General features: G+C 33.3%; 2 protein-coding genes and 1 long non-coding RNA gene across 4 annotated transcripts; 1 reads left to right on the top strand and 2 right to left on the bottom strand.

Moving 5' to 3' along the window:
- The first annotated feature begins 2135 nt into the window (after positions 1-2135).
- LOC140805026 (uncharacterized) lies at positions 2136-4865 on the top strand. Its single transcript, XM_073161205.1, has 3 exons — positions 2136-2348; positions 3566-3771; positions 4403-4865. Exons 1-3 carry the CDS (start codon positions 2259-2261, stop codon positions 4665-4667), a joined length of 561 nt encoding a protein of 186 aa, XP_073017306.1. The 5' UTR covers positions 2136-2258; the 3' UTR covers positions 4668-4865.
- An 8812-nt stretch (positions 4866-13677) lies between these two features.
- LOC140804952 (uncharacterized) lies at positions 13678-17650 on the bottom strand. Of its 2 annotated transcripts, XM_073161118.1 has the most exons (4): positions 17318-17650; positions 17107-17237; positions 16956-17031; positions 13678-14113 (listed from the first exon to the last, which is right to left on the bottom strand). In XM_073161118.1, the coding sequence occupies exons 1-3, from the start codon at positions 17502-17504 to the stop codon at positions 17005-17007; spliced, it is 345 nt and encodes a 114-aa protein (XP_073017219.1). In that variant the 5' UTR covers positions 17505-17650; the 3' UTR covers positions 13678-14113; positions 16956-17004. The 2 variants fall into 2 exon arrangements, with proteins under 2 accessions (XP_073017219.1, XP_073017218.1); XM_073161117.1 differs by lacking the exon at positions 13678-14113 and having other exon boundaries at positions 16396-17031; positions 17318-17648.
- A 175-nt stretch (positions 17651-17825) lies between these two features.
- Positions 17826-20536, bottom strand: LOC140805138 (uncharacterized). Its single transcript, XR_012112281.1, has 3 exons — positions 19921-20536; positions 18794-18936; positions 17826-18664 (listed from the first exon to the last, which is right to left on the bottom strand). It is a non-coding gene; the product is annotated as an uncharacterized lncRNA (long non-coding RNA).
- Between the last annotated feature and the right edge of the window lie 1698 nt (positions 20537-22234).

Below are 22234 nucleotides of genomic sequence, written 5' to 3'. Positions count from 1 at the left end.
TAGTTTTTAAATTTTTTTATTGTATGAAATTTTATATTTTTGTTTAGTATTTAAATACAAATATAATAATTATTATTAATATACTCGCAAACATAAATTAATACATTTATATTTTTTACTTTTTAATTATATTATTTATTTCCAAACCCCCTTTCATTTTTTGGCTCCATTCTTGCAGGTGATCCCTATTGCCCACTCGACACAGTCTTGGACTTCTGTCGGCGATACCAACTCATGATTAATGTCCTTCTTGCATCTCGATTTTATTTTGAAAACCACAATTGTAAACTGAGTTTATTAGAAAATAATATTCTTGTAAATATATTAGTGTAATTAGTTTAGATATCTTGTGAGACTATCTCACATACCTTTATTCATGAAACATAACAATTGTGCTCATATTTACGATAAAAATTATATTTCTTGTATAAAAAATAATACTTTTTCAAGGATGATCCAAATAGTATATATGTTTCATAAAATTGACATTTGAAACTGTCTAACAATTGAGTGGGTCTCACGTGAGATCGTCTCACAGATCTTAATCTGTGAGACGGGTCAACCCTACCCATATTCACAATAAAAAGTAATACTCTTAGCATAAAAAGTAATACTTTTTCATGGATGACCCAAATAAGAGATCCGTCTCACAAATACGACCCATGAGACCGTCTCACACAAGTTTTTGTCTTCACAATTTCTTTTATTTTATGGTAAATCAAATCCCACTTAAATCAGATCCCTAGATTGTTAGCCTTAGAAAATAGGCAAAAACTTGTGTGAGACGGTCTTACGGGTCATATTTGTGAGACGGATCTTTTATTTGGGTCATCCATGAAAAGTATTACTTTTTATGCTAAGAGTATTACTTTTTATTGTGAATATGGGTAGGGTTGACCCGTCTCACGGATTAAGATCCGTGAGACGGTCTCACATGAGACCTACTCTAGAAAATAACAAGATCGATTCTTCTATATGTGTATATATTGTGTGCATTATTTGTTGAGAATAATATGACAAGAATTTCCACCAAGACTATTATGATTTTCTCGCATTATTACATCAGTATTTTACAAAATTTTACCCATATTTCAACTATTATGGACACAATCTCTTGGAGGGATAAATTCTGGCTATGAGCACCATAAAATTAATTTTTAAACACAAGTTTCCTTTTTTTTTTTATAGAGAGTATTTGCAACGCCTAAAATAAAATAATCATTTAATTTTCACTTAACTCTTTATTTGGGCAGTTATCAATAAAAGTAATCTTAATAAAATGAAGTCCGAAAATGGATATTCATGGACTTCAAATGTGACCAATTACTGAATATAAAGTTTATTTTTTGTCAGTTAGACCATAAAAAAGATAGCATTAGATTATATCACTCGAATCATCTTCCATATCAGTACCAACTCTAATATAATCTAATAATAATATCAACTAAATAAAACCTAAGATATTTTGTAATATATCACAAAATAATGCAAGTACATGTTTTTATCACTAATTTTTTTTTTAAAAAAAACATTCAGCCCAAAACATAAAAATTGAAGTCAACCATGTAGATGGATATACCTTGATTTGACCCACCGACACCAAGTTCCACAATTATTATATTCATTTCACTTTTTAAATAATTGATTAAAAATATACTAATACTCCAGTAAATGAGCAAAGTATTAAAGAAATGATTCGAGTTGTTATTTCACTAATAAAATTTATATTTGGGCCTGCTTCAATTTAAAACAATATAATTGTTATTGAAAGTTTTGAGAAATATAGAAAAATGGTAAAAACTTGTGTGAGACGGTCTCACGGGTCGTATTTTGTGAGACATATATCTTATTTGGGTCATCCATGAAAAAATATTAATTTTTATGCTAATAACATTATTTTTTATTGTGAAAATCGGTTAGGTTAACCCGTCTTACCGATAAAAATTCGTGACATCATTTCACAAGATACCTATTTTAAAAAAATAAAGGTTAATGTCTGTTTCGTTATGTAAATAGACGAGATAAATGTACACGATAGATATACATGTTATATCAAAACTTATATATATATATATATATATATATATATATATATATATATATATATAAAATATAAATTTTTTTGGTAGCATTAATTGGGCAAGCTGTCACAGCTTCCCACTCACTCAACAGGTTGCCGTTGAGTAAAATGTTAGATCTGGTTTTGATGCGCGTGTTCTTGTCTACTTGAGAATCTGTCTCCTTTTCCCACTTCAACAATGGCTTCTAAAGTGTTAAGGATTATCGTTTTTATCTTCGATTTAATTGCTTTTGGCTTGGCTGTTGCTGCTGAACAGAGAAGAAGTACTGTAAGTTCTTTTTTCATCATTTGCTTTCCTGATCCGTTTTGTTGTTTTCCGAACTGATTACGATATGAATTTCTTGAAATGGGTCGGGAATCATGAATGCATGTGGTATGGAGAGTGCAACAGAGATGAACATGAAGGGTTTTGATATTATTCGGCACTTGAGTTGGGAATCTTGAGAATTTGTCGGTGAAGTGCTCGGATCCAGTACTGGCTACACTAGAGAGAACGCCCTTTAGTTAAAAAACAAATTTGAAATAAAGATTTTAGTTTGGCATTCCATTGCCTCCAGCTTGCCATTTCATTTGGGACTTGGCAAAATGAAATGGAGGTGCCTAAACTATTCTCGGGCATTTAATGATAAGCCCACTGTTACGTTTTGTTGACAAACTGACAGCTTGTTGGTGCAATGTTCTTTTGTGAAGATGTATTAATCTGATATGATGATCTTGCATAGATTGAATATGTGTGGCGTGTCAATAGTATTTACCGAGTTTACTAACGATTTCTTCGGACATATATTATCTGTAATCAAGTGATTTTGGTTGTATCTTTGTGTCAGTAAGTTTGAAATAAAACCATAGGAAACTTCAGCGGATAATGCAATCTCCTCTATCTTGAAACTGGGGAGTCATAGACTAGCATTGAGCCACAGAACAAAGAAAACTAACGATGGCATAAATCCATTTAACACGCATAAAACTTGTTTGTGCGTATGTTAGCTGGTGGACAATAAGTTAGGACCTTAACTGTTGGGGATCAAGCTTGGGCGTTTGCTGTGTCAAGTATTCCAATATACAAGCCTTCTTTTCCATGGTTTTTTAATAATGTGATGCATCTCTCTCGAGGTTGATTATTACATTGCGATGTGCAATGACTAAATTCAAGGAAACCACTGAAATTGTGTGGTGAACAAAAAATGCCATAAATATGGTTCAAACTGCTTATGTACCATGAGAAATAAGAAACATATAGGATAGTTATTCCTCATAGACACATCCTAAGAGCTTATGGACACAATGCCTTCAGCATTTGACTCGTAAAAACTTGATCAGAAGTCTATCAGTGATGGTGAAGCAGTAATACTTGAACTAAGTTTGGACCTCTGCTATGCTTCCTTCTATTTATTGATTATAAACTGGCATCTGAGCTTAATATAATGCTGTCTTTCTTTCATCTTCTTTGTTCTCTAAATTTCTGAGTCTTATGACTGTTGACAGGGAGTGGTGAAGAAAGATAGCGAAGATAATTATCAGTATTGTGTTTATGATTCCGATATTGCAACTGGATTTGGTGTGGGTGCGTTTCTGTTTGTCCTAATCAGCCAGGTACTTATAATGATCGCGAGCCGATGCTTCTGCTTTGGGAAGTCTTTAAATCCTGGAGGTTCAAGAGCTTGTGCATGCCTTCTTTTCATCTTTGTCTGGTACACACTCATCACTAGCATATTTGAAATGATAATATTTTGTGATGAAAATTGGAAATATATGAAATGTTGGGAACATGATTGAAGATGCAGTATCACTAGAACAATTCATGTTCTCTCAGTATCTTCTTTCACACACTCGATAAATTATCGAGTGAAAAATGATTTCCATGTCATATTTTTGCACTTTCATATTGTTAAGCCTTAAATCCACTATTGAAGCCACTAGTCGTCTATTAGATAGAAGATATTTAAGTATCACTGCACACTTATGAAAAACTGTTGTCAATGGAGGTCTACGATGTATGTCTTCCACCGATCTTAGTATTTTATGCATGCACTTTAAACTCATTATAAGAGCATAACAGAAAAAAATATGCTAGTTGATCTGAAGATGCTGTTCAGCTGTTGTGGAGTCAATGTGGAACTTCTATCAAGAACTGCCGATAATTCCATGGGGTGAAAAGTAGTTTCAGTGTCATTATTGTGCCGATTCTAGTGCATAAATTGTAAACGTGTTGAAATTCTTATCCTTGATGCTCTCAAGTGGCATAGATAAAGTATGCCCTGAGATTTACTTTATCTACATTATGTATTTTACGCGTGACCAAAATATTAAAATCTTATGCAGGGTGACATTTTTCATCGCGGAGTCATGCTTGTTAGCGGGTTCTGTGAGAAATGCTTATCACTACAAATACACTGTAAAATTTTTTGATAACCCTCCCACTTGTGAGACTGTGAGAAGGGGAGTATTTGCGGCAGGCGCGGTGTTTGTTCTGTTGTTTTGCCTACTATCGGAGTTTTATTACGTCAACTACTCCAAGGCTAGGGGAAGCTACACGCCTTATGGCGGCGGTGGAGAAGCCGGTGTTGGCATGGCGACGTACAAGTGAGTCTGATATCAAATAAAAAACTATAAATGTGTGGTTCGTCTGCACAATGTTTCATTTAAGTCAGTGCAGTGGAATGAGTGTTTGCTATTTGTCTTCCTTTTCTTTTGTTTGATACATTTGTGCACTGAAATGGATATAGAATATATGAATCATGACTGTTAATTCATCATTGTTATAAATTACGGCTCTTAATTTTTATATATCAATTCATGCTCTTCTCATAATTGCATTTATTTTGTTATTTTTTAGTTACTTTTCGTCTCATATAGTTTAGCTCGTAATAATATGAATGGATAAATATCAAGATATTTGAATTTATTTTCTTTTCCGGATTCTTTCTATATAATAATTTTGAGTTCTTTGATTTGATTTTATTAACTTCATCTTAGATTATACATGATGGATATACCATTACGTTATATTGTTATGTTTATAGCAACTTTTTAGGAATTTTGTGAAATAATTGATTCAACTTCAAAATAATTTACCAAGAGCCAAATTTACATCTCATAAATATGAGTATGTCTCTTGTGAGATGGTTTCACAAATCTTTATCTGTGAGACGAGTCAACCTTACCGATATTCACGATAAAAAGTAATACTTTTAGCATAAAAAGTAATATTTTTCAAATTAAAATAAGATTAATATGCCTACTCTTTTTTTTTTTTGAGGGGATAAAATCAAAGCATATTATTAAACTAGATCTCAGAAACAAAAGTAATTGACGGTTGAAACCAGCCTACAAGACCAGCCATAGAACCAACACTTTCAACCTACAAAACCAGCCATCGAACCAACACTCCCGGCTATTATATGAGCGGCTTGGTTCGCAGATCTTTTCATAAATGGAAAAATACAAGATTATATATCTAGTGCTAAGATGTTACAATCTTCGATTATCAACCCAGACGGGATGAATCTGAGGCCCGAGAAGTCGAAGGTTGCACTACCATATATAAGAGCATGATCTGTCTTCACTAAGATGTTGGGAAGCTGCTGGTGTTTTATCCAACTAAGGGCCTCCCTAATCGCCAAAGTAGTATAAAACACACCAGGGAGATAACGATATAAGAAGCAGGTTGGCAATGCCCATTCCACACAACATCATTGCGATTTTTCCAAATACACCACATAACTGCTGCCGTGAGCTCAGCTTCCATGGTACTTACTACGTGTTGTGATAATATTATTCCACCACTCGATCATCGAGCTCGCCGCACCAACTTTGTTATCGATAGGGGTGAGACACCAAACATTTCTCGCTGAATAACAAAGAAGCAAAGCGTGAAAGTCGTCTTCAGATTTATGATGACAGATTGGGCACCACTTGAATCAACTCAGGAATGCATTATGAATCATTATATTTTCTCGTGTTCGAAAGTTTTTAAAATTCTATTTGACATTTAAATAATGCTTTTGGATACTCGTATAGTTTAAACAATAAAATCATTCAAATGACGTTTGTGAATTTACTTTTAGTGAATAAATCACTTGGCACCAACTATTTTGTGGTTAACAGATATAGTTTTTGTAGTATTTTCTAAGAACAATCTTCTTGAATTCCTTTTTCAATCCTCCTATCGAGTCCACGATTGGATCGTTTGTTTCTCTATTAAATTGCATTAGAATTTAGAAAATATTTTAGCGTTTGAGATTAAAAAAAAAACAAGAGGCTGCTCGAACCCTAATTTTTCTAGGGGTGGCCGAAATCTCTTATAGGGTGGAGACGAGAGTTTTCGAAAATTTGAGTAATGTGGAGGCTAGGGTTTTATTTTTGCCTCTTTACTTAATTATGAATCTTTGACCTAATTACCTTAATTATGTGTCAAGGGTTTCTTATTAATCAAATAGTTATCCATAAAATTGGATATTAAACCGGGTCAAAATGATTATTAAAACAACTTAAAATTTTAACGATAAATATTTGACTATTAATCTATCCTTATTTAATCCACTCAACCAAACACACACTTAATGTGCTAAATTAATTGGACTAGTACAACTAGTTTAATTAATTATATTAAAATATATTCAGAACTTTAATTATTTAGCATGTTGGACTAGTACTCCTACAAGTCCAATATATATACTTTTCACTATATTTAATTTAATATTTAATAAAATCAACCTTTGTGTTTAATATTTTAAATTCTCAATTTTTTAAAATTGAACTCCTTTAATTTATTCTCTCCAAATTCTGATTAGCATAAATTCAACTCCTTGAATTTACTATCTCATAATTTTTATATAAGTTCAACTCCTTGAATTATTATCTCAACGAGAACAAATGATCTAATGCTTGTGTGACCCTTAAAGGTTCATGGATATAGCTAACCGTGAGTTCACGACTCTTTGTGATTCATGACATTTTCTTTTATTCGGGCTTACCATAATTTGCCTCATTCCATGCATTAACATTTGATAATGAGAATGTCAGAAATCATTTTCTAATTAAAAACCCATCGATTCATGGTAAGAGCATCTAGTAGCATTGTCTCATGATTCCCTAGGTATCACTGATAGTGCCTGCAAGAACCAATTGGTTATAATTAACGTACAATACAGTCTCTTCATCTCATATATCCCGATTGAATATGCAACAATTGGTTCATCGAGGATTGCATATTAGATTCGATAGCTGTGCGATACAATCATGAAATATTCTTAGTGTCGTCGCACGCGAAACTGGAGAACCCTTATCCTTAATGTATATCTTACACTCTGACAAAGATTCATGTACTACTATTTCGTTAGATTATATATGATATCCACACCCGTAGGTAAGCGGTGAATTCCCGACTACAATACATTGGCTCTTACACATATCTTAATTGCACCCAACCTCGCCACCTTGTGCCCTCGCAGAGTCAGTAAATGATTCAAAGAAAAATAATAATATGTAGAGCATCAGTGTTGTCCCGGGTTGTAAGGACTAATTATGTACAATCACAAACCACATATTTTTCCTCTCGATGAATGATAACCATTTGGAAAGTCCGAGGGAGGGTTGTTCAATACAATCATCATATGATTATCCATCTACATGATTGGGCATCTCTATTCCCTTACCCTGAAATACGGCACACAACTTCACATATGCTAGTCTCAAGCTCAAGCGACCTTTATCCTTGTTTTAGGTTGCTGAATCGACTAGGAACGAATTTGTAAGGCCCTAGATATATTACCCAATAATTGGAATTATTAGAGTAATTATGGAAAGTCCGAGGGAGGGTTGTTCAATACAATCATCATATGATTACACATCTACATGATTGGGCATCTCTATTCCCTTACCCTGAAATACGGTACAAAACATCACATATGCTAGTCTCAAGCTCAAGCGGCCTTTATCCTTGTTTTAGGCTGCTGAATCGACTAGAAACGGATTTTGTAAGGCCCTAGAATATATTACCCAATAATTTGCATTATTAGAATAATTATGGACTTGATAAATTAATTATTTATGCCAACTAATTTTTGAATGCGTGTTAAAAATATGTATTTTAGAATATCAGAGTTAAAACTATATAAAATACATATAGAGATAGAAATAACAAGTTAGAGAAAATAAATGCAAAACCAGGATAAAAAGGACATGAATATTACATTATATACATATACATATACACACAACTTACCTTATTAGAGAGAGAATGAAGAAACCTTTTCCCAAACCCATTCCCGTAACCCATCTCCATTTCCCGTCACTTTCAGCACCTCCATCTTGGAGACGCCATAACTTTCCCGTCCAGTGTTGAAATATCAAACGGTTTGAGGGGTTGTCTTCCTGACATCAGTAGCTTCGTTTTGAACCATGAATTGCTACTTTTGATGCTAGTTTCAGCCCCATTCGAGCCTTTTTGTGGCTGCTCCTATGTGAGTTTCTTGTTCGACCTTAGATGAGCTATAGCTTCGTTTTTCTTGGTTCTTTAGATTATTTTGAGCAAGGATTTGAAGCTTAACTTTTATCTTGTTGTTCCCGCATTTTCTAGCTAGTTTACAGTTCAGTTTTTGGTCGTGAATAGTGTTTTCCGTCGTCATCTCCGGCGAGCTTCACCTTGAGACCGCTAGCAACTAGAGTAAGCTTCGAATCTTGTGTTTCCCGGGTCCAAAAATTCCATATTTTACTTCTGATTTCGATTTTTCATGTATTGTGCACTAATAATCTTGACTTGTTGTTCAAATAGAACTTGTAGAGCTATTTGTTAGCTTTCTATAGCCGCTAGAAAAATGAAATTCCATTAAGAAATAGATTTGTTATGATTTTTCTATCAAAATGTGTCAAAACCGAATTCTGCAATTGAGTTGTGTAAAAATGCTTATGTAATTCGAGAATAGTCAATTGGAATTTGAAATTTGGTTCAAATGAAAGTTGTAGATCTTCGAATTACTTCGAAATGGTATCAGAATCATTAAATTCTATCAAGAATGGAGAGAGTTGTGCTCGTTTTACTGAAACTGCTCAGCGGCTAGAATTTTGTCCAAGAACAGATTTGATATCTTGAGTTCAATGTAATGTTGGGTTCAAATGATTGAGAATTTGAATATTGTTTCAACTGCAAAAACTTAGATAATTGATTTTCTTTCATTTCCAGTAGGCATATATTGATTTGAGTTAATATTGAGCGAAATATGAATTTTATGCTCTTTAGTGCCAAATCGGACATGAGAATAGAACGTAGTTTTCATGATCGGCTTATTATTGTTTTGTTTAGGCCGAGGATCTTGAATTAAAGTCGATATTTGGATTTTTCAAGTTGGTATAAGTATGTTACAACTCAATAACATACGACGGTAAAACATAAATTGTGTTTTAATTGTCATTATGCGTTGCACGGATAGTATCTATGATTTATTGACTGTTGTAAGTTGTTAAATGCATTCGTTGTGGTATATGTTTATTTTGTGTCATATTATTGACATTTAGCATATGGCCTACTACTGTAATATTAATGTTGAGCCATATCGTTCTTGTTAGCCCGTTGTTGATATCATTTGTTATATAGCATTGTTGTTTATCTCGGGATTATGGTGTGGCTGATAGGCCTATACACATGAGACCGTAGATGTAATCGAACAATTCCGTGGTTAGCTGCATGACGATGTAGCTCCATGAGTTATTGCTCGAGCATTATTCCTGTTGTTATCGTACCGTTTATTGGCTCATGTTATCCCGATTGTCGTTGAGCCGTTCATGCATTGCATATTACATTTTATTATACGATTATGCATAATTTATGTTTATTGTTGCTATTGTTGAACTGTATTATACCAGAATCATTACCTCAGTTTCTGGTGGGGCTGCTGTGGTTGCTATTGGGCACCATGGTAGATCTCCCAAGTCGTTTTGCAGCATCAGGCCGAGGTTTCGCCAGTGGAGCTCGGGATTGAGGCTGGATTGCTTGGTTCTATTCAGTAGAGTCTCCCAGTTAGCCTATATGTATCTCTTGAAGTTTGTTTTAGTCTTGTGTTGTAGTTTATTTTTCGGGGAGATCCCAATGTATCTGTAGTGATATTTGGTTGTTTTTGTGATGTTTTGAGTCGAATCTGTCGTTTTTATGATCTGGAGAGTATTTGGTAAGTTTTAATTTCTGCTTAGTTCTGGACAATGCAGCTATATGTTGTTTGAATTCGGTTTTTTTTTTTTAAATGACTCTATTCGAAGTATATTTTGATATAAACTGCTGCTTGAGTTTTTTGGATGTTCTATTTGTGAGGATGTCATGTCGAATTTTTTCTAGGCCCTGAGGTCCATTTTAAAGTATTTTAAACCTTTTTTTTCCGCTGCTGCTTTAAATCAAATAATTATTGTTTGATAATTAATTGTCATTAGAATAAATGAGCCTCACAAATTTAGAATATACAGTATTTACAAATGAGCTTCAAGATTGAATTACAATTAATTTGTATTACATTATAATCAATATATATGTCTATTGTATGTGTATATAGATAAAGTAAAACGAGACCATGAAACGACAATTATATTAAAATAAATATTGTTAATTACAACTGAGTAGATAAAATCTCTAGCCAACTATTGGCTTGCATGACATCTACTCTAACACCTGGATCCCCTCATATCTATCTATACCTGTAAGTTGAGAGATTTTGTACGACCTCTTTTAAAAGAACGTCTTTACCTGCTTGAGATAAGAATTTATGCCTCCAACCGTGCATACGACTCCAAGCTTTCTCCTTGAGAAAAGCAAAAACTTTAGATTTTTTATGACCAATAAGACAAGGAAGCCCCAAATAATTGTTGGAGTACTGTTTTATCACATTCAAAACGCAGGGAAAGTTTAAAAATTTTAGTTTCGACATCGAAATTTTCATTGGGCGTCATACGAATTGAAACATTCATTTGGTTAGAATGGTTATCTTTACGTATATTACGCTTACTCCAAACTGTTTCTGATTTTAAGCGGAGATAGTCCTTGTATATTCATTCGAACATATCTCCCTCTTTTGATCGCCTAACGAAGTCCATGATCAGATACTCTATTTTTTGTTTGGATCGCATTAGAGATTTCAAACAATTTCTACATTGAGACTAGGATTCACGAATTTCAGAAATCCGGAGTCGGTGCGGTGGAGGTGGAAGCACAAGGCCCAAAATTTTTCTTCAAAATTTTCATGATGGCCGAGACTTTTTTGGGAGGAGAAGAGGAATTTTGTTGTGTAGTGTGTGTTGTTATCAACATTTGATAACAAATTTATTCAAAAAAACACAAGTTCTATGTTACTATGATTCCTATTTCTAGTGTCCTTAGGATTCTTAAATTTCATTAATTAAATTCTCATTATATCATATGTTAATCAATTTTTGAAAATCCATGATATATTTATAGATACATTTTTGTTTCTACATCAAAACCGCAATCATCAAATTTAACTCTTTGAACTTGGACTATCTTAAAGAAAACACATAATATGATATTTTTATGACCCTCAATGGTTCAACGATACAACTTGCGGTGGGTTTACACTCTATGTGATTCAGAATAAAATTTATTCTAATTCGGGCTTACCCTAATTAGTCCAATTCTTTTCATCAACATCTGGATCAAGAATATCATAACTCATTTCTGATTGCACCAAATAGATCATGGTAGGAGCGTCTAGTAGCATCGCTCCATGATCCCTCAGGTATCGATGATAGCAATCATTGGTTTATCGAGAGTTGCATATGAATTCGATAATGATGTGATGTATCTTTGAGTAATAATAGTGACATGATATGTACAACTGGAAAACACCTTTCCAAAATAATGCATATTTCTTATGCTAGAAAAAGATTCCTTGCTCTATGAACTTATCAGATCACATATTATATTTTCACCCTTGGGCAAACGACGAATCCACGACTACAATGCATTTGTTCCTACATATTTCAAAACTACATACAACCTTACCACCTGATGACCCTTGCTGGAGTCGATAAACAGATAAAAATACATGCTAGTACGTAGAACCTTTATGTTGTCATTGGTCAAAGGACTAATGATGTACAATCATAACAGTGGACTATTCTATTGGATAAATGATAACTACTTGGACATTCCAATGGGAAGTTATTCAGTATATCATCAAATGATCATTCATTTGTATGAATGGACTATGCCCTTACTATTGAAATACGACTTCTATATCACAGATATAAGTCTCAAGCTCAAGCCACATTTACCCTAATTTTAGGCGGCTGATTCGATTAGGAAACCTGATTAGAATATATGTTATGTTTCCTGAGTTTCATGATCTTACTTTGAAAGGTAAATCTCATGGTATCTCTTATATATTCAAAGACTTTATCTATCCAGTTTACATTAGTGTATAAATAAAGTAAATGAAATAATTGAATGAAATCGTAAAATATTATTAAAATAAAGATTTTTTTTACATTAGACGTAATAAAGCCTACGCCAAAATTGGTTCATAGACACCTACACTAAGAACAGCTCCTTCCTGTATCATCTTTAAGCTGTACAATAGTGCTTTTCCATCCACGAGAAGAACCATAATTATGAAAAAAGTCTGGTATTAGCATCGCCTGCATGAAGCCAAAATAGTTTTGCACGCTTCTTCCAAAGTGCTTCCTCTTGAGCTAATAGACGATCCAGCTAGTGTTTGGTTTCCACTATTTGTGCATCAGCCAAATCACTTCTCATTCTCTTCAGAAATTTCAAATTTTCTCTGCAGTGGCTTATCTCATGCTTAAATCTTCATTTAACTTTGTTGCCCCAAATCTCTAAGTACTTGCCACATATCGCTAGTTGCCTTTGAATATCTTCTCCATTCCCTTTTGTCCATCATTCCCAGACCACCTCACGACACTCCGGTTCCAAAAGCCAAGCATTCTCAAAGCCAAAAACCTTTGATTTTTTTCTAGTATCAACAACCACCTTCAGAAAAATGGCGCTATGATCTGATGTGGCCACCTCTACATAGAGTATTTTGTTTTTTTAACTTTGCTGAATTAAAACATTGGACAAGAGGAATCTGAACATCATACAAAAATGAAGTTGAGCCAGTACAAAAAAGTATTGGTCAAAAGTCCATGGACCATCTTGAAGGACTCTTGCTACATCCAAATCATGATAGAACCATGGTTCGTTGTCACGGTCGCGGAGATCGGAACGGATGCTAACTTTCCAGTTACAATGAAATTTCGCGGAACAGTCGCGGAACGGATATTTAAAAAAAATTATTATAAATATATAAAAATTAAAAATTTTGGAAAATATTTAGAAATATGAAAATTAAAATAAATATCATTTAAATAGATTATTTGATGTAAATAAGAAATTAAAATATTATTGAACACAATTTATATCGTCATTATATTTAAAAAATTTCCAACCATATCAAAAATTAAATATACTATTAAAAATTATTTGTATTTAATTAATTAGACTTTAAAATATTTTCGATTGGATATATATAAGTTCACACAAATTTGAATCAATTTAAAGTGATAGACTAATAAATAAGCATCAAATCTTATATAAAGTGATGTTACAAATTATTTAACATCAATTGAAATAGAAATATTTTATAATTAACTTAGTTTTTTTTCACAATTTGTAAAGAAAATTTTTCAATAAAAATAGTTGACTTGCGGTCTCTTCTTTATTAGTCTTTCATTGATGGATGCAACGGGAAGAAGACTCAAGATTCACCATCTCACATCAACCGATGTGCTTTGTTTTCCAATGTTCCTAGTGAAATTAATGTTAAGCTTATTAAATGACTCATATCATATGATAATAAAATAACAATGAGAAATGAAATATAAGTTGATGAAAACAAACATTTATATAGAAAAGTACATGTAAATATTATATCATCGAGACTAATACCATGAGGAATGACGTGGAGAAACAAAATCATTAGTGTATTCTTCTTCGGGATTCAGTTGAGAAAATTGATCTCCACCATATGGTTGCTGATATAAACCATTGTTAAATTGTCCTAGTGGATATGCATTGAATAGTGGATTTGAAACTGAATGCATATGGTGTAATGAGGGAGAATTTAATAATGTATCGTCACGTCGATGGTAGTCTCCAAATTCTTGATGTCCAAAATGTTGGAACTTTTCAAGTTCGCAATCTTGAATTTGATGTTAACAAAACTTGTTATTGTGTTTCTAACATATCTACTCAAGTGTGAATTTGTTAACACAAGAAGCAAACTGAAACCGAATTCTGCACAAACTGAATTTCTGGCGAACTTCGGTGTTTTGATGATATCTCCCAGTTGGAGGATTCAAATGACAATCCGCCAATTGGACTGATCAGAAAACTCAATTTAGAACAAGTCATATCTCGCGTCAGTTGGGCAAAAATCGGATGTTATCATGGTCTAACTGAATGCTCAATTACCGAACTGATCACACGAAAACAGCAATCAGTCGGGTTTGAGCAGCTGAGGTATTTTGGTCATATCTCTCAGCTCGGTTATCGAAATGAAGCGATTCAGTATGCGTTGGAAAGATAAGACAAAGATCTACAAATCATCTTCAGAAGTTAAAGTCTGAATCGAAGCTTACGATGCTGATAAATGACGATAAAGCTACTGGTACTGCACAAACTGAAATCAGCTAGGCTGATTTCAGCACACCAGCTGAACTGAACCAGCAGTTGACCAACTGGACTGAACTGAACCAGCTGCTGACCAGTTGAACTGAACGACCAGTTGAGTTGATCAGACTTGATCAGTTGACCAGAGTTGACCAGTCGGGAAAATGTCTAGCAAGTTGAATTTGACCGTTGCAATTTCAGAAACATTACATAAACTTTCCAAAGGATCATATTCTTGTGTCTAACGTATATATCATTGTTGGGGTTTATAAATACAACATATTGAAGATAAAAAAAAAGCTTTTGAAGTGGATTCAAAGCAATAGCAGTTAGCATGAAGAAATCAGCTAGTTGAGAGCACAAGCTCTTGTGTGAGGATACATTTGAGATGTACACTTTAAAGGATAAATTCCTCACATACAATCACTCACACATATATAAGAGAGTTGAACTTCAAAGTTTAGTTGAGTGAGTCTTGCACAAATACAATATACTTGTGTATGTAGTCTTTGCATATGAGACATTAAACAATATACTGATTGTGAGGTGTGCTGCCTACAATCTTGAGTGTTAGGAGTTCAGTTTAGGCAGTGGGTAAGTCCTAGCTGAATGGGTTTGTACAAAGTGTTGTATAAATCAAAGTCTTCTAGTGAATCCTTCCCAAGGGTAAGAAAGGGTGACGTAGGAGTGTTTGAAATCTCCGAACATCCATAAACAAATTCATGTCTATTTGTTTATTGTATTTACTTATCATTTAAATTGTTTTAAGGATGCATGGTTGAAGCATTTTATGTGTTCTTCAAATACAAAATATTGCATACCAAGTATTTGATAAAATACTTCAACTAAAATATTTTTACTCATTCAACTTGCATATATTTTAAATGGTTTACAAAATATTTAATCAGTTTCTACGAAGGATTATTTTGAGTATCTTCCGCTTGGTTTTTAACCAAACTCGATTTAATTCATCGGTATTCAATATTTCAAGAACCGAGCTATTGTAGCACAACGATTACCCCTATTCGATCCCAACAAAAAGAATTACTGGCCTCACTTGAAGATATAGAACCATGACCATCATGTCTAATACCAGTGGCTGCTGGTGCTTGAGGATTATGATATTTATTTCGGCCACTATTAGAAAATCTCTCAAATTGATTATTCCTAGAACCGGTGAATTGAGGTGATCCATAATCATGAGGTGATAAATCATCATGTCTTGTGCTATAATCATGAGAATACCCAAAGTCTGGTTCATTATATCCAATGGCACCACGACCAAAATCTTGAGAGCTCCAATGGTAATTTCTCGAATCATCTGCAAACTGAAATTGATGGTGACCCCCCATGCCCTAATTTTTTATTTTCTCTTCAACACGCATATATGGATCTGAAGATCCACTAAAATGTTCATCATCTTCAGCACTCGAGAACCCTGTCAAACTTGATAAAAAGCGACGTTGTTCTTCTATCCCAGGACGATACATATGATCAGTGTCTTGTGTTGCATAATAATTCTTTTTCCCCCGTGCCCATGACATGCCAGTATCATATTGATCATCTTGACATGCTTGATCAGCATCTCCATGTTTTTTGCCACTTTACCGATTGTTCCCATCACCACTATCATCATTGTCGTCACTTTTATCTTCATTGTCAGTTTCATCACTTTCATTTAATATGATTCTTTTTCCTTTTGATAATCTTGAGGTGCCCTCATTGTTTTTGTTCTTGTTGCTCTCTTGGGCATTTGATATTTCATGACCTTGATCTAACCATTCTAAGTCATCGTCTTGCAGCACAGAGGGTTTATTATCTCTAGTCCATTCATTTAAAATATCATCATCTTTGAATATGTGATCAAGATCTATAGGACTATAGTAACCATCATCTCCACTTTTTTGCATCAAATTTCGTACTCTTAACCGTACTCTTAACCGCATATTGTAATGGACATATACCAATTTATGCAATTTTTCAATCGCCAAACGATTGCGAAGCTTAGTATGTATTAAAGACCATGTGCTTCAATTTCTCTCACAACCAGAAGATGAACATGTTTGACTGAGAACTTTAATTGCAAGTTTTCTTAGGTGGGGAGCTTCTTCACCATACTCATTTCACCATTCAGTTGAAAAATGAAACATATGATATATATTGTTTAACTTTATTATCTATGAAAAAACATAAAGAAATTCAAACCTGGAAGACTTTTTTTAACCGCCATTTTTGCAAGTGGGGATCCAAACTCTCAAATTTGTTCAGTAAACAATTTAATCTGTGAAACATGTTTGATAAAAACTATAGTATACTGGATATAAAATATTTTAAACAAAAATTATAAATATCATACCTCATTAATCATTGCATCTTGTGTATTTAAATCGGGCTCTAGTCTTTTGATTACTGTCTTCAATCCTCGTCTTACTTCATCAGTGTAAACACAGGTTCCAGAATATTGGAGCATTGAATTGAGAAAATATGCTAAAAGCACACAAATTTAAAATTATATAACGATAACCACAACAATGGATCTATTTTTTGTAAATATAATCTAATTTTACCTGCAGCATGTAGGTGTTGGTGTAATTGATTATACCAACGCTTATCAATCACATCCCAGTACAATTGCCAGTCTTTCACACTTTCTTTTATAGATAATTTAGCTCTATCCATTGCTTCATATATAATCGACAGTGTTGGCTTGTTGTCTTGATCAACCAATTTCAAAACTTTGACGAGAGGTTCCATTGCTGTGCATATATCATGAACCGAATTACAAACTTTTGTGTCCAAAATGATCGATGTAATTCTTTCGACATCTTTTCTTCTCTTGCTTGTATTGTTGTACTCATGCCAATCAACTGAAGTGCACAATCTCTTCAAATCTTGACAATACCAGACGAGACTTTCTAAAGAAATAAATTCAGTAGAAAAGCGAGTGATTCCAGGTCTCAACAATTCACGATCATTTGTGTAGATTTTCATTAATTTCACGATTTTGTCACTATTGTATATAAAATTTGTTATTTGCTATGCTTTATCAATGCACCTCTTTACCTTTGTAGTGATTCTAGGTCTCAACAATTCACGATCATTTGTGTAGATTTTCATTAAGTTCACGATTTTGTCACTATTGTATATAAAATTTGTTATTTGCTTTGCTTTATCAATGCACCTCTTTACCTTTGTCATCTTACCAATATCTTCAAGCATAGATCAATGCAGTGTGCAGCACAAGGTGGGCAAAACATGTGAGGTTTTTCAATCATCAATTTTTGTCCAGCAGCTTTGTTTGCACTTTCACTATCTGTAACCACATGTACAACATTTTCTTCTCCAATATCATCAATAACATTATTCAAAAGAGATAATATAAAATCGGCTGTCTTTCTTTTGTTTGTGCAATCCACTGAACTATGAAATATCATGTTGCGATCGCAGTATATCATGAAATTAATGATAGGATGCTTGTTGCGTGTGATCCAACCATCACACATTATTGTACATCCATATTTTGGCCATTTGGATTTTAATGTATTCAAATATATAGTGATATCTTCTACCCCATCTTCCAGGAAAACACCACCTATTTGACGTCCCGAAGGACCTTGTACTCCAGGTCCAACATCTGCGATGGTATTAATCATTGCTTGGTAGTATGGACCATTATCTGCTGCATGAAATGAAATTGCATTGTATATAAACTATTTTGAAATAGCCTTCCCAACATCTTTGACATTTTCAGGAGCAAACCAATTTTTTATACTCTTTCGTTTTGATGAAAACATGTAAGAATCAATCCCTTTTGATAGTAACCTGAGCTCCCTCTCGTATGCTAAAGCTACGAGTCATCTGTTTTCTTAAATTGGGATTTGCACTTGGTGATGATGAACTACCACCAACATTTCCTGAAATTAAATAATATAATCTAATCAGAATTTTTATATTACTCCATTAAAAATAAGTTTTTAAAATGATACATTAATTTTGAACCATATCGGATATGCATCAACTATAAAAATAAAATATTTATTTACCCGAATCATATCGGTTTTGCTTATCTTCCTCAAATGCTCTTGTTCTACGACTTTCTTTCATTTCTTTTCGCAGTGCCCTATTTTCCATATCTTTTAAAGTTTCTTCATAGGTGTTATCAAATTTATCATCATCTCCACTGTCACTGCAATTATCGAGTCCATGTATGCTCTGTTGAATTGCATTAATAACAATTTCTTTCTTTTTTTGATTAAATTTCTCTCGTTCTTAGTATTTTGAAGATGTTTCCAGAACATCAATGATATTTCTTTTGGAGTTAATGCATGACTCAACATTTCAAGCAACATGAGCAATATGTTGCTTTAATCTTGTAATTCCACCAGTTATAATTTTTCCGCAAAGTTTGCATTGTATTGTCTTTTTATCACCTCCGATGGATTTACCAAACTCCCAACCAATATCGAGTTTTGGAGCCATTGTTCATAGAATTTACCGATTTGCACTTTAAAATAAAGAAATTGATAAATTGTATCAAGAAGAAAGTGTAACTAATTTGCATTTTAAAATAATAAACCAAATATATAATAATATATATTTATTTAAATGCACAAAAATATAAGTAGAAAAAAATTGGTTGTTTTTTTTCTCTTTTTCAAGAATGTTTGAATATGTTTTTAACAATTATATAATACAAACTTATAGTTGGATTAATATTTGAGCCAAACTATTATTAATAAAAGTCGTTGAGTCAATTTAGATGATATAGTATTTATATTATATTTTAGAAATTATAATCATGTACACATAATTAAGTAATAAATTCACTATAATTTATATATATATCAAGTCCAACTACATATATTCACACAAATCTAACGAAATATATTCGAATTAAGCAAAAATCAAACTGTAATAATTTATTCACTACCATTTTGTATGAACATTAAGCCCAACAAACACACACACACACACACACAAATATATATACACGTACACACAAAACCCAAAATTCAATATGAGCTAGACCATATATATTCAGGCAAAGTGAAGAAAAATAGGATAGTCAATAACAATACGAAATACGAAGTCTAAAATTTCAGACAATAATTTAAATAAACAAATTGAGTTATATAATCTAAAAAAAAATTAAAGTTAGTGGTTGGCTTACCTATAACCGGCGGTGTACGGTGGTGGCGATGCAAGATTGTCCCTGCTGTGTAAATCTGAGGAAGTAAGAATGCCTTTTGTCTCTTTATTTACCAGAGATAATAGCTCAAAGAGGTAACCATGGCGGCAAATGAACGAAGAAATAATAAATAAGATTGTAATTCAACAGCAACCTCAGGAAACAGAAAATTGACAAAAGAAGTGGTGCAAAAGTACAAGAAAATGGTGAAGCCTTTGTGCGTTCGCGTCTCGAAACGTTACATGGAGAAGTTGAACTTTTCTTGGCAGTTGTACTTTCCTGCCGAAGCAGCTTCCAATAGAGGTGAAGCTGTTTTTATGCTGGCGGAGAGATGAGAGTTATCAAAGGGAGAAATCTACCAGGCATCAGCTGCAATCCTTTAATTGTTTTGAGAAAAATTCAATGTATCTATAGGAAAGATACGTGCTTTAGGTCCAATAACGCATGATTGCATGTGCTACTATTTGGAGCATCATGCAACTGTGAATTGTCCAAAAAGCCACACAATGCATGTGCTCAAAATTGCATTATTTGTACTAGAAAGCAAAGATACGTGTATTAGGACCTACAATGCATGTGCTCAAAATTACACACATATTTTTTGTTCTTGTTGCAGCTGTACAAATCTCTTCTGTTTCGTTTCGTTCTGCCATTAAATCCCCGTTTTCGGTATATGAAACGCCGATACAAGCCATCAACCTATATACCCCGGAACCTCGTCAAGGTTCCCGTTTCGTCCAACCATGGATAGAACTGAAAAATATATAGATTTAATACACATTCCTTTAACCGGTCTCCAAACAGAAGCCAAAGTATTCTGCATAGCTTGAAAGTGAATGGTTCAATCCGTCACAACCCGATCAACGATACTCTATTTAAGTTATTGCTTATCTCCTTCAGTACGAACTTGATCATATTCTAGCACCTCTCCTTCATCTTCTCGAGTGTAAGTCGACTACAAAAAAAAATCAGATATTAACGACAATTTGGGCAAAATTTTGCGACGGTTTTGGAAATATTTTATTTGCGATGGTTTTATTACAACCGTCGCAAATATTAGCGATAGTATATAAAATGTCGCTGAATAGCGACGGTTTAAAAAAAACTTCGCTGATTAGTGACGAGTTATGATAAACCGTCGCTTATTAGCTACATTGCAATGGAACTGTCGAGATCTGTCGCAAATTAGCGACGGTCATGCAGAAACCATCGCTAATTAGCCACGATTTTGCTGAAACCGTCCCTAATTATCGACGGTTGTCGCTATAATTAATGACCTTTTTCCAGAAACCCGTCGCTAATAGCGACAATTTTATGAACCGTCACCGATTTAACTCGGTGACAGTTCAAGCGACGATTTAAATAAATCGTCGCCAATAACGACGGTTTTCAGAGAAACCGTCGCAAATTGAATCGTCACAAATTGTCTATAAATTTGGCCATTATCTATGTAACATATTTTTCTCTCTTAAACAATTTTGTTGTTTACTTATTATCGAAATATTTAAATTGTTTCATACATTATTTATAAATTTGAAAATCATTAATTTAAATGAGTTGAGTAGATTATTAAAATATTTGTATAAATAATTTTTAAAATAAATTTTACTTAAAGAAATTATAAAACAACATTTTTTTATAATAACGAAACAACTAGCAACAGAATATGAAAACAACCGTCGCTAATTAAAAACAGAATTAGCGACGATTTTTGAAGATAAATTGAAGCTAAGTAGCGACGGTTTCTAACCGTCGTCAAATTAGCGACGATATTTAATTAGCGACATTTGTTCTCTAAACCGTCGCTAATTTAGCGACGGTTATTTTTAAAAACAATCGCTAATTCCGTCGCTAATTAGAGAGAAGAGTTGAGAAACCGTCGCAATATTTAGCGACAATGACTTTACCGATGTTGCGGAAAACCGTCGCTAAAACCGTCAATAATGTCATAACGACGCTTTATCTGTCACAAAAATCGTCGTTCATAGAGTTCTTATACCTCTTGAGTGTTGGATGCATTAGTAACCATTAATGGATCCAAAATAGAACATACCATGTTGACAAGAACAGAAAAGCTTGGACTTGTCAAATGAAAAGATATTCACACCCTTTGGTTTTTACTCGATTTATTATATACTATAATTTCATATAGCTTTCATTCATTCAGTAAACGCTTTTTATCATTAAATAACTCTGTTTGCAAATATTCAATCTATTAAATGATTAATAATTTAAATGTTGTTAAGTGTGTATACTTTATAGTTGTAGGGAGTAAATTGATATAATTTATGTTTTG

Source organism: Primulina eburnea, chromosome 11, assembly GCF_022965805.1.
Source record: "Primulina eburnea isolate SZY01 chromosome 11, ASM2296580v1, whole genome shotgun sequence".
In the NCBI taxonomy this organism is placed as follows: Eukaryota; Viridiplantae; Streptophyta; class Magnoliopsida; order Lamiales; family Gesneriaceae; genus Primulina; species Primulina eburnea.
Note: the sequence above shows the minus strand (reverse complement) of the source record. Positions and strands in the feature narration are given on the sequence as shown.

Bases quoted from the DNA above. Each gene is read 5' to 3' on its own strand.
- LOC140805026 (XM_073161205.1), top strand. From the start codon at position 2,259: ATGGCTTCTAAAGTGTTAAGGATTATCGTTTTTATCTTCGATTTAATT. The intron at 2,349-3,565 runs GTAAGTTCTTTT...GACTGTTGACAG, and splicing joins CTGAACAGAGAAGAAGTACT to GGAGTGGTGAAGAAAGATAG. The intron at 3,772-4,402 runs GTACACACTCAT...AATCTTATGCAG, and splicing joins CTTCTTTTCATCTTTGTCTG to GGTGACATTTTTCATCGCGG.
- LOC140804952 (XM_073161118.1), bottom strand. From the start codon at position 17,504: ATGGAACCTCTCGTCAAAGTTTTGAAATTGGTTGATCAAGACAACAAG. The intron at 17,238-17,317 runs GTAAAATTAGAT...GTGTGCTTTTAG, and splicing joins CCAACACCTACATGCTGCAG to CATATTTTCTCAATTCAATG. The intron at 17,032-17,106 runs GTATGATATTTA...CATGTTTCACAG, and splicing joins AAGATGCAATGATTAATGAG to ATTAAATTGTTTACTGAACA.